The sequence below is a fragment of the Podarcis liolepis genome (genome assembly GCF_965112155.1).
Source record: "Podarcis liolepis genome assembly, chromosome: 3".
Taxonomy (NCBI): Eukaryota; Metazoa; Chordata; class Lepidosauria; order Squamata; family Lacertidae; genus Podarcis; species Podarcis liolepis.
Window position 1 is genome coordinate 3,321,499 of NC_139557.1, and position 12,882 is coordinate 3,334,380.

Here is a 12,882-nt window from a genome sequence, read left to right on the forward strand (position 1 = left end):
CCCCCACCTTTTAATCCAAATAACCCTGTGAAATAAGGTAGAGATAGTAACTGTCTGTGATGGAGTCAGTTTGTCAGCCTCTATGGTGGGTGGCTAAGCTGTACCCTCCAGATAGTGGACCAACTCTCTTCAGCCCCGACCAATATAGTCAGAGGTTAGCCAGGCTATTTTTCTAGAGAAAGAGGTGCTGGAACTCACCATGAATGCCTTCCTTGTTCTCTTATAATGGCCATGGCACCCACCTGAGAGGTGCTGGAACTGGGTTCTGGCTAAAAAAGCCCTGGTGGTCAGGGATTAGTGAAGTTGTAGTCTAATAAAATAAAATAAGCAACATCTGTTTTAGGAAGTGTTATAAGAATTCAAATAATGACGTAGAGCAGAATAAGATGTTAGCAAGCTTATAAGTGAGCTCCACTCCCACAGTCTCTTATCATCCCCGACGGTGGGGAGAATGGATAGAAAACTGCTTTTCTCTCTCTGCCCCCACCCTGACCGTACCACTAGAATTGAGGGTTCCCAAATGAAATGGGTTGGGAGTGAATGCAAGACAGACAAAATGAAGTGCTCTGTTTTAATTAGAGAAATTTAAGGAGAAGTCTACCCATGACTCCTTTTCATGACAGCCAACTGGAACCAACCATGTCCAGGATGTCCAGGAAACAGGTCACTGAACACCAGTTAGTGGGGAACTGGTCTTGCTTGTGGGCTACCCAGTAGCATCCAAATGGTTAGAGCATGGTGTTTCCTGCTTGGCAGGAGGTTGGACTCGATGGCCCTTGTGGTCTCTTCCAACTCCATGATTCTATGATTCTAGAGGGGGAAACTGGACTAGATGGACCTAGGCAGGGTTCTTATCACAGGTGCCAACTCTCTGCGGCCCTGGGTGCCCGAGCACCCACCAAATTCCCCATGAAGGGGCTGGGCACCCACGACCCAGGGCACCCATGGTCAGGGGGCAAGCTGGCACTCCTGGTTCTTATGTTCTTAAAGGTAAAGCGACCCCTGACCATTAGGTCCAGTCATGACCAACTCCTGGGTTGCAGCGCTCATCTCGCTTTATTGGCCGAGGGAGCCGGCGTACAGCTTCCGGGTCATGTGGCCAGCATGACTAAGCCGCTTCTGGTGTACCAGAGCAGCACACGGAAATGCCGTTTACCTTCCCGCCAGAGCGGTACCTATTTATCTACTTGCACTTTGACGTGCTTTCAAACTGCTAGGTTGGCAGGAGCAGGGACCGAGCAACGGGAGCTCACCCCGTCACGGGGATTCGAACCACCGACCTTCTGATTGGCAAGTCCTAGGCTCTCCTATGCAAATAAAATGGATAAAAGGACCATTTAGGCATACTGATTTTGAATATGGCAGAGGGATAAAAAGATAGCTCATCTCTGTCACTTGAAGTGATTCTATGCAGCCTGAGCAGGGAGCGGTAATGGCAGTGAAGAATGTTTTCCACAAAACTAGCCAGCTTTCCCCTTTTCAATATTGTTTCAGCTTGAACTACTCCCTGTTCGTTGTTTTTACATCCATCTTTGAGAAACAGAGAGCTTGTTGAAACACCCAAGTCCACGGTTTCAAAAGGTGACAATCGCAGGAGAAAGTTTGTGAAGAATGCTTTAGGGAAGCCTCAGTCAGGAGCCACCACACATACCGTGGTAGCCTGTCAGATCCAGCAACACTTCCAGCTGTGGCCAGCCAAATGCCTCCCAGAGCTCACACGCAGAGCACGAAGATGATAGATATTCCCTATTTGCCCTGACATCTTTTATTTAGAAACTTACGGCCTCTGCAGGAAAACGTCAGTGATATACACACCCTAAATACGGCATTTCTCCTTAATGTCTGTTGAAGTCAGTTGTTTAGAGTTCCTGTCATGTTTTCTCTCCTCTTGGCATTGCAGAACCATCTCAGAACCATCCACACGACTTCTTCATTATAAAGCTTGTGAAAGTGAGTTAGTTCCATCAGCTGCTGGGAAGGATCACTGAGCCACCCCAGAATCTCCCTGTTTCTCCCATGAAACTATATCCTTAAAAGGCTCTCATTAGAAATGACTGCAACTCCCCTCAGCTAAATTAAGCTACTCTTTCTAAATATTTAAAACACGCTAACACAAAAATGCCTGGAAGTGGTTGGGGCAGGCAGGAGGGGAAGCAGAGGAAAGTTCCAGAAATAAACAAGTGTGAACTGGGGGAAATGCATTAGATCCATCAGTCAAAATGCTTTAATGTTTCCTGTTAGCAATCCAAGAGGCATTTAGGATTTATTTTTTATTCAAGTAATAAAAAACCCCTCGCAGTCTAAACTGTTTATTAAAGGGAAGCAGTGATAATTGTCTACCAGTACTTTTAATATATGCTTTCAAAAATCCAGAGTTTTAAAGCAACTACATTCCACTAACAGATAAAACTTTATGCTTCAAAAAATAGGAAATAAAATGCATTAGGCAAATGGACAGAAAACAGAAAGTCATCTTGCATGCAGAACAGAACATCCTAGAAGACTAAAACAGCAGGCAGTGAGTTGTATCCAACTCAATTCTACTCAGAGTAGACACAGTGAAATTAAGTTAGTTGCCTTCTCTGAGTATGACTAACATTCTTTACATTATTATTAGCCCCCAAACCCAAACTCACAGCTGGAAAATTATTCCTGTCATTGTGTTATGCCTGTGAAATCCATTGATAACAAAAGATGGTGCAGATGTTCCCTGGGCCAAAATCAGCCACAGAACAGATGAAGATGTTCCAGAGCCATTTCCATGCCTACCATTGAGGACAAGAAGAGGCAAGGTAGCAGTCAACAAAGTGCCATGTTGGGTGAATAAACTATGGGATGATTTTAGTTGCGGAAAGGTTGATATATTCAAGGAAGAACAAAGTTGAAGATTACAAAGGTTTTGGCTGAAATTTCTAAGCTTCAGACAAACAAATGGGGCGGGGGGGGGGGGAGAGAAGAAGAATACAGCCCATAATATTTTAACACACAAACTTTGTAGTAAAATAAGAGGGTTTCTTCCCCAACCCCTTGCGTTCAACTTTATCTGTATAAATCAGAAGTAAATGATACTGTTCAATACAGCTGTCAATGGAAGCAGATTAAAAACAAAGCAGATTATTTTGAACTGCCACAAAAAGCTGGTAGGAGAGAGAAAGAAAGGTTACAATCTTGAACACAGTTAAGCTTGGATGAAAGCAGCCTAACTCAGAAAAACAGTTTAAACTGTGAAGGTATTCTGTGTTAGTGTTTGGCAAAAACTAGATGCTTATACATATTACACGACATTTAACAGTGTCCAGAAACCCATCTAATTAATATGTGCACGTCAACTCACTGTAGTGCACAGTTTCTTTAAGGGGAACTGTAATTTTCTGTAAAGCTAAATTACAGTGTTTATAGCTTTGATTACAGCCTTCATTGAGCCTTAGCGCACCACCAGAAGGTAACATATCAACTGCAGTAAACAAGCAATTTTGGAGGTGGCGTACCTGGCATATTGTATTTTCTTGTGTTATCACAATTACTAACTTTCTGGAAAGAGGTGCTGCCTCCACTATTCAGCTATGAACAATGACAACCAGTGAGTATTCTCCAGAAGGAAACTGGTCTGAATGCTTAACGGACAGTGTGATGGTGCAGAAATCTAGTTACAGTGCCTGTCTGACCTATGCAGAAGAGAGGTCTTCACTTGAACTGTAAGGAACCAGACTGTTGGCACTTAATGTAAAATCTATTTTGCATTTCCCTTTCTGCTTTGCAGATGGGGATTTTGGTGATAAGCTGGTATTCAGGCTTGAAACTTAAAATTGTGTGCTGAACAGACATAACAAATGTCATTCATATATCTCAGTATTTAATTGAGTTTTTACATGAAAAACAAAGCAAACTTACAAACAGAATGCCAAAATGGTTACTTTAAACCAAAGGCCTCAGGTTGCTAAGCCAGTTACGCCCCACGCCCTCTGCACGGATATGATGCCTTGTGAGACCAAACACGCAGTCCTGTGTCCAGTTCTGGGCACCACAATTTAAGAAGGATGTTGACAAGCTGGAAACATGTGCAGAAGAGGGCAACCAAGATGATCAAGGGTCTGGAAACAAAGCCTTATGAGGAACAGTTGAGGGAGTCAAGTATGTTTAGCCTGGAAAAGTCGAGACTGAGAGAATATGATGAAGATGATGATTTATTTTATTATTTATTAAATTTGTATACCGACCTATATCTGCAGGTCTCAGGGCAGTCCATAGGATAAAATCAAAAAAGAAAACCACAAACTAATTAATTAAAATGAAAACAACCTAATCATCCCCCCCATGTTTTAAAAGGGCATAGGATGTCAATCAACCAAATGTCTGGTTGACTGATAGTACTCATCCCACCCATCTGACTGGGTTCCCCCAGCCACCATCTTCAAATATAGCCATTTTCAAATATCTCAAGGGCTGTCACATGGAAGCTGGAGCAAGACTGGCTTCTCCTGCTCTGGAGGCTAGGACCCAAAGCAAGGGCTTCAAGCTACAAGAAAGGAGATTCCAACTAAACTTCAGGGAGAACTTTCTGACAGTAAGAGCTGTTCAGCCAGTGGAACGGTCTCCCTTGGAAGGTGGCGGACTCTCCTTCCTTGTAGGTTTTTTTAAAAAATGTATTTTTATTAAAGATTTTCTTGGTTTACAAAAGTATGTGCAATCTCTCTCTCTTTTCCCCCCAAGTAACATTTTTTACAGATCAGTTTCATTTGTTGAGACATTAGGAAGAAAAGGGGGGAAGAGGTGGAGGGAGGAAAGGTGAGTGGGGGTGGGGTCGGGTGGCCATGTTTCTATTATACTTAATATATGTGGGGTTTTGTGTCAGTGTCGCTTGTGCAGGTTCCCTGCTAGTCACTTGTGTTCCTTGGGTGGTGAGAGAGGTTGGGGTTGGCCGAGGGTGTGGTTGCTCCTTGCAGGTTTTTAAGCAGAGGCGGGATGACCACCTGTCATTGATGTTTTAGTTGAGATTCCTGCCTTGCAGGGGGTTGGACTAGGTGACCCACAGGGTTCCCTCCAACTCTGTGATTCTCTGACTTACAGAAATATTTTTCAGTTACTTCAGGATATCATCCATTTTCTTCTAAAATGATTCTGACTTTCCTGCCTCAGCAAACCTCTGGTAAACTATTTCATATAGTTTTTCCTGTAAGACCTATTGCAGTCGTTAAGAGTCGTCAACAGGCTCATCTCAGCTTTCTGCCTATCTCCCATTCCCACCACCCTTCTGAGTAATACCCCTCCCCACCTTCTCACTATATAGGAGGATCTGGCAACTTCTGTTTCAGTGTATCTGAAGAAGTGTGCATGCACACGAAAGCTCATACCAAGAACTAACTCAGTTGGTCTTTAAGGTGCTACTGGAAGGAATTTTTTTATTTTGAATATAGTTTTGTAGTGTGTAAAATACTCCTTCCTGACATCTGCCTTGAGTTTCTTTGCAGCTTTCATTTACACCACACTGCTCCATCCACTGAAGAATTTGACATGATGTAGCTTATTTAAACTGCGTCCTTCAGTTCAAAAAACAGTTCTTGTCCAAAGTATATTTGAGCATTCAATATAATTCTGTGATCAAAGGTCACAAGTACCTCAGCAGTTAGATCATGGTTTTAGTGTTCTTGACTCGTTAGGCAAGATCACATATCATTAACCATTAATATTACAAAAATGTGGCAGCAGAAACAAAACATCATTGCATGATAGGAGGCCAGACGTCGTTGTGGTGCTGAAGGGAGAAGTAAAATGAGATGGGGAAGGTGCCTTCAGATACTTGGCCCAGTTGAGGGCTTGGCTTGCAAGGACATCTGCTGCCATGGCACCCATGTGGGCCCTCTTGGCATATCCCACTGCACTTGTCCTATGACGAAGCAGCATGTGCTTTCTAGGGATGTGATTAAGAGGTGGAATGTGTGCTGCTTGGTTCCTTATATTCTGTCCGATGTGTCTGCTGTGCTCTAAGAGGGAGGGAGGACCTTAAATCTTGTCCAGTTTGTGCAAATTAAGGAAACCCACACCATTTATTATGTTGCATTGTTTATTTTGCTGGTTATGAGGAAGACCAAGGAGCTATGCCTGAAAACTCAGTTGCTATAAATTCTACTCATCAAGTCATTTAGTTCCTGGGATTCCACAAGGCATTGCCCCATTTCCTGGCCCAATTCAGCCCATCACCTAAATCAAAGGTGTAGGACCTCATGCCTGGGGCATTAATCCAAACTTCTCTATCTTGTCTACAATGCCTCTTGCTTGCCTGGAGGTGTGAGTGTGTGTGGTTAGAAAGTGCTGACTTTTGCATGGCTGGACTGAAGTCATAAAAGATAAGAGTCACATCTTTCAACCCACCTTACTTTTTGCTTCTGGACCCACCTACTATTGCCAGGCGGCTCCAGTAAGGTTGCTCCCGGTGGATTCCAACCCTCAGGTTTAATGAAGATTCCTCATTAATATAAACCCATGATATAAACCAGGGGTAGGCAATCTAAGGCCCAGGGGCTGGATCCTGCCCAATCGCCTTCTCAATCCGGCCCACATATGGTCCATGAATCAGCGTGTTTTTACATGAGTAGAATGTGTGCTTTTATTTAAAATGCATCTCTGGGGTATTTGTGGGGCATAGGAATTCGTTCATTCCCCCCCCCCAAATATAATCCGGCCCACCACATGGTCTGAAGGACGGTGGGCCAGCCCACGGCTTGTACATAATGTGGAACTGCAGATTGCTCCAATGTGAAAACAAAGTTTTCACTCTCTTCCTCTCTTGCGGGCAAAGGAGGACAGTAGTGTAGGAGCAGATGTTTCCAATAACCATCAAATCATGTTTATGACAATGAAACAAGGATCAAACTGGTTTGGTATCCAGTAGTAGTCCTTCAGAAAACCAGGTCTTCTGGGAAGAGATGTATTTCCTGCTGCCCCATAAGCAATGTTTTGTTTTTTGTTTAAAATATTATTAAAAATATGGAGGGAAGGGGCAAGAGAACTAGGACCTAGCATCAAACTGTCAGAAAAAGCAGGAATGGGACCACACATGAGGGTCCTGGGCAAGAACCAGTTCTCCTCTTGAGGCAGATAGCCCCACTGAGAAATGGGAGTAAGGTGAAACTGAACACTTGACATGCTGAATAAATTAGTTAAGATATTGAAGGATGTTCTCAAAAGAGGGGAAAGAAAAATCCCAATAGCAACCCTGCCAAAGAACCCCCCCCCCCCACAATCAAATCCATCCACAGAAAGCAAGCAACAGTACTGTCACCCTTGAGAGGTTCTGGAGTTCATATATGCATGTCACTTTAATATTTTGCCCTACAGTTTACATTTTCAATATGCACTGTAATATACCACAAGGCATTGCTCTAGAGATGTAACAGTTCATGCTGAAAAGTCTTTCTGATGTTAATTTGCTCTCCATCTGAAACTACACCTATTTAGGCTTTTCAAATGACTGGATAATAATTTCCAGCATGGGGTTTTGAACTTTCATGCATTGTGCTTGAAGTAGCCAAAATACACTTATGCTTAATTTTCCTGATAGGGTCTGACAGTCTGACAATGGTTTCCAATTATGAACTCTTTGTGTGTACAAACAAGCTGCTGCTGAATATGAAGGGAAATAAAGGTACGTATAGGAATTTACTACAGGGATTTTTCTCCTGGGCCTATTGTCACATAGCAGCCACTGCCACAACTCACTGGAGGGAGGACTAGGCCTCGGCCTCACCGGCGCATAATGTAACTAGCCCCGCCCCCAATAGAGGACCAGCTGTGCAATGGTCTGAGCCACACAGCATTTCTCCCTAAAGAAGGGGGAGCTTGAGCCAGAATGCACACACGAAGGCCTGTTTAGAGTACCTGTGCCACACATTATGTGCAGCGATGGGGCATGCACCTGTCCTTTCACCATGCAAGCTGCGATGTCAGCTTAAGATAAATGCCTGAACTGGCCTTCACGTCTGAACCAGGACTCTTGTCTTCGTTCCCCAGTACAATCTGTATGTAGAACTTTCCATTCTTTTCACTTTCACATTCGTTCTCACTTGAGGCAAGGGAGCTATCTTCTGGTCTCAACTGCTGGAGAACAAAAGTGAATAATAGCAATACCTCCTGCTGTTCTGCAGAGCTCTGCTATTAACTCTATTTTAATCCAATTACATCCTTTTGTTTTAATGGGCGGAATGATCTTTGCAAGCGTCTATGCATGTTTTTCCTGTGTTACTTTTTTGCCATCTTTATTTCAGTTCTTACATGACAGAAGAATGAACTAAAATATTTCACAACAAGCATGATGATCAAAGGAATGAACAGGAATTAAAACATATTTTGTGCCATACACAGTTTTAACTCAAAAGCTAGTTTGACTGAGTCAGAGAAGTAATGCTGTCTTCAATCTCCGAAAGCTTCCTCATCATTTGATTCAATTTGATCTCATCAAATTCCAAAGTCAAAAATTCAGATTCCTGGAACAAAGAAGGAAGGAAGATGTTAATGTTAGGAAAAAGTGCTGGAAACTTAACAAAGAAAAAAATTAGGAGCAAGAAAGACTATTTGGATGAGAACATCTGTGGACTGGTTCCAAACTAGACTTTTTCCTTCACAGAAATGCTTTGGAATAATGGCTGTGGAACAGTGAAAACAGTATGATGAAAGGAAATATCCATATTGATTTTTCTTCCAAAAGGAAAGTCATATGAGTATGTAACAGCAACACAACCCCCACCTACGAAAGGTGCAGCAGTAGGGGGGGGGGAGTCCTGTGGGGCCTTAAAGACAAACCAATTTGTTGCAGCATAAGATTTCATGGTCCCCTATCTACCACATGCAGGAAGTGTATAGATTACTGATGCGCACAGAGAGTCGCCAAGGATAGAGCTTGTCACATGGTCTAACATGATCAATCATACAGTGTGAGAAAGTGACGGTCCTAATTTTTTTTTATGGCAATGTTTTTACATAAAGCTAATATGCATAAAGGTTAGCTTTCAAACTTTCTACATTCAGAAACCGTTTCTACATCAAACTGTCTGCTGAAGAATGCCTACACATTTGACATAAATCCCTTGGGTGCAGCAGCGGTTTCTGAGAAGTGGTTTCTAGCATACACACACAGCAAGCCTCTTGGGCTTCATTTTTGCTCCAGAAACTGCTGCTAAACCCCAGTAGATATCCCCAGTATGTGGTTGCACTTTGTGGATTTTGCCCACTATTCCCCATCTTTTCATTTAAGAGCCCCTGATAAGCTTCGGAGGAACTCTTCAGAGTTCTGTTGTTTGAAAATCGCAATACCAGGACAGTTGAAACCCAAACCAGATGCCTTGCAAACTAGTTACAGGATATATATTTTATCCGTCCCTGAATGCCAGCTTCAGTCAAGCAACAATGCTGCTCATCAGATAATTCTTATTTTGGCAGAGGAGCATGTTGGGCATTCCTCAGCACTGAGAGCAAGAAGAGCAAAGAAACTATTTTACATCTCAGAACTACTGATACTTACAAATATGCTGTACTGTAAAATAATAGGATAAATATGGACTGACACATACATTAACGTTACAGAACCTGCTTTAATGTAAACTGAAAGACACAGACTGAATGTTATACATATTAATGAGAATAATATGTTTTAAACTGAGCTATCTGTTTGTGTCTTTCAAGGAAAAGTCTCTAAGTCAAAGTTATAGTGAAGAATTGGCGGCATTTACAACAAGTCAAACCAAAACTATACATACAGGGATTTAAAATGCACACACGCACATGCACAAACACAATCTTGCTGAGTCAATTCTGGCTATGAAGAATGTATAGGCAACAGCACCCCCCCCCCAAAAAAAAACCAGAGTCAGTTTTTGTTTAACATACTTTATCTAAATAGTCTCTGAACTGATTCATGCTAGCAGTCTTTTTTTCTAACAGAATCAAGTGAAAGCAAAACGGTAAACAACCTTTCTGGCATAAAATTTCACATTAAAAACAGAGAAGAAAAACAAGGATGAGCAGATACATAACCTAAGACGAGTTTTGCTCCATATCTCTTATACATACAAGGCTAAATAAGCCATGCTTATTTAGCTGAGAAACTGTCCCAAGGCCATGCTCCACATGAGAGCAAAAAGCACAGCGTCATGATAGTCATAGGGGAGGTCTGTTTCAGGATCAGGCTTCAGCAAAACTGATTGGCTGGCAATTGTGGCGACAGGTCCTCCTAGCTCTGGCAAGTGGGTGAGAAAAGAGACTAAAAGTTTTTCTATTGTTTGTGATATATTAGAACAAATTGAAAAGGTTGGAGATGGAGGAAGATGAGCCAGTCTTCTAGGGCAGGCTTCTTCAAACTCGGCCCTCCAGATGTTTTTGGCCTACAACTCCCATGATCCCTAGCTAGCAGGACCAGTGGTCAGGGATGATGGGAATTGTAGTCTAATAACGTGGAGGGCCGAGTTTGAGGAAGCCTGTTCTAGGGAAATGCTTACTTGGGTGAAACTCAACTGTAAAAAGGGAGGGGGAGTTGGGGAGTGGATTTGATTCCCTCCTTTGGCCTGAAACCCTCACACTAAGAGAGAAATGTTAGAACTGAAAGCATTTTTCCTCAACCTTTCCTCTTGTGGAAGCAAATTCCATAGTTAAGTATTTGGACTCTTCCAACATTCAGATACACAGGATGTCCATGAGGTCCAGAATTATGAGAGAGGGAGAAAAACTTTTCTCAATGCCAGGCATAATTGCATGTACTTCTGTCATGGCACCTCTTATTTGTCTTTTCTCTAAAGTAAAAAGCCCCAAATGCTTAAACTTTTCTTCACAGGGGAATTTCATCATCCTCTTGATCATTTTATTTGCCCTTCTCTGGACCATTTCCAACTACAATGTCTTTTTTGAGATGAGGCAACCAGAATTGTACACAGTACAGTAAGCCCACAAAGTATGCAGGGGTTATGTTCTGGGGATCACACCTAAAGCCAAAATTGTGTATAGCCAAAACACTTTGGGTTCAATGGTGGGTGAATTTGCCAAAGTAATTTTCTACTTTTTTTGCCATGCACGTAAAGCTGAATGCACACAAGTTAAATGTGCATAAGTTACGGGCTTCCTGTATTCCAAATGCAGCCACACCATAGATTTGTATAATGATAGCAGCAGTTGCATTTGCAGTTCCTTTCCTAATGATAGTTAGCATGGAACCTGCCTTTTTCACAGCTCCTGCATGCTGAGTCGACATCTTCATTGACCCCAAGGTCTCACTCTGGTCAGTCACCACCAGTTTAGACTCTATAAGCATGTATGTGAAATTAGGATTTTTTGCACCAATGTGCATCACTTTACACTTGTTAACACTGAGTAGCATTTCTATATCCCTCCACTGTCCATTTATTCCTACGCACAGAATCATAGACTTGTAGAGTTGGAAGGGACCACGATGCAGGAATCTTTTACTCAATGTGCTTGAACCCACAACCCTCAGTCTCATGCTCTCCCCACTGAGCTATCCCTTTTTCCACACTCTCTGCTTCCTGTTAATTAACTAGCTCCTGATCCCCAAGAGAACTTTGCCTCTTACGCCATGACTGATAAGATTCCACAGAAGTTTTTGGTGAGGCACTTTGCCCAAAGGTTTTTTGAAAGGACAGATACAACTATAAGCAGAAGAATTTTTTTGGGAAATGTATGCAGCCAATGAAACCCATGATTCACAGTCTAGCCTATTTCCTAGACAAGGAAATGTGAAAGGCTATTTTTGTCAAGCCTGTCAGTTCTGCTTACCCAGATTGATAAGTGCTGTCTGCTTTGCTGCAGTCAAATATGTTTCTTATCAAAGCCTTCAGACTGCATCTTCCTTCCCTCTGCCATGTTGCCTGGCCTCCCACATTCTTCCCAGTGACATTTAACAGTACTTTGAAGGGACACTAACATCCTTTGCTAAATCATATTTTAGGGACCCCTGAGTCTGTCCCCATAACTTGAAAGTTCAGTAGGTAATCCATTTTGGACAGGCACTATAATATATTTAGCATATCGGTTAACAAATATAACATGAACAATTTTCAGCTTTACTTTTCTCGTAGAGTCTTTTCTTTCCACATGATTGTCTTTCTAAGCCGGCTGGAGGACGCATGGAAAAGTGGCGGCTGCTTCTGCGCTACTTGTGCATGTCAGCTGCTAGGCAGGGAGGCTGAGCAGCCTAAAAAAGCCCCACTGTGCCTGCAGCCTCTTTGGGGCTTCCTCTGCCCCCACACTGGCTCTGTGAAGGGTTGTCCTCACAAGCCACAAGGACTCGCCAGCTCTCTCCCACCATTTCCTGGTTGGAGTCTATTTACTTCCCAGCACCGTGCAGATACATGGTCAAACGTGAGTTGATCATGTGTAAGTGGGGGGATGCCTGTATAATGCCCCTTGGGGTCCCTCCCAACTCTGCAATTCTAATTTCAATGAGCCTGCTCTAAGTAGGACTAACACTGGATACAGCCCATCATTGCAGCAGAGCGGTTTATCGAAGACAGGCATAGGCAAACTCGGCCCTCCAGATGTTTTGGGACTACAATTCCCATCACCCCTGACAACTGGTCCTGTTAGCTCGGGATCATTGGGAGTTGTAGTCCCAAAACATCTGGAGGGCCGAGTTTGCCTATGCCTGATCTAAGAGGATTTGTACACATGGTATTGCAGGAAGATGGCTGTTCATATAGATGTTTGCAAGTGAGGGGAAGTTAGAGGCACCACAGTCGGTAAGAGTATTTCTGTAAAGGCCAAAATGTTCAGGAACTAGCGATACAGACCATCTATGCCCTCTCTGTATACCATGTGCAGTGGTCTTGCTTTCTTTGGAGAATATAGGCTGCAGTAAGCGTCACCTGAAAAAGGTGCTTTTAA

At 42.8% G+C, this 12,882-nt stretch overlaps 1 protein-coding gene and 1 long non-coding RNA gene across 2 annotated transcripts in view; one reads left to right on the plus strand and one right to left on the minus strand.

Annotated features, from left to right (window-relative positions):
* Positions 1–1,498: 1,498 nt before the first annotated feature.
* On the plus strand, positions 1,499–6,669 carry LOC310703213. The gene is made up of 2 exons (XR_014523999.1): positions 1,499–5,172; positions 5,423–6,669. It is a non-coding gene; the product is annotated as an uncharacterized lncRNA (long non-coding RNA).
* A 606-nt stretch (positions 6,670–7,275) lies between these two features.
* Positions 7,276–12,882, minus strand: part of COMMD1 (copper metabolism domain containing 1) — a 67,733-nt gene continuing 62,126 nt past the window's right edge. The window contains exon 3 of the mRNA XM_083495326.1: positions 7,276–8,480. Within this exon, the coding sequence (XP_083351452.1) occupies positions 8,373–8,480 (108 nt within the window). The 3' untranslated portion in view covers positions 7,276–8,372. The remainder of the gene's footprint in view (positions 8,481–12,882) is intronic.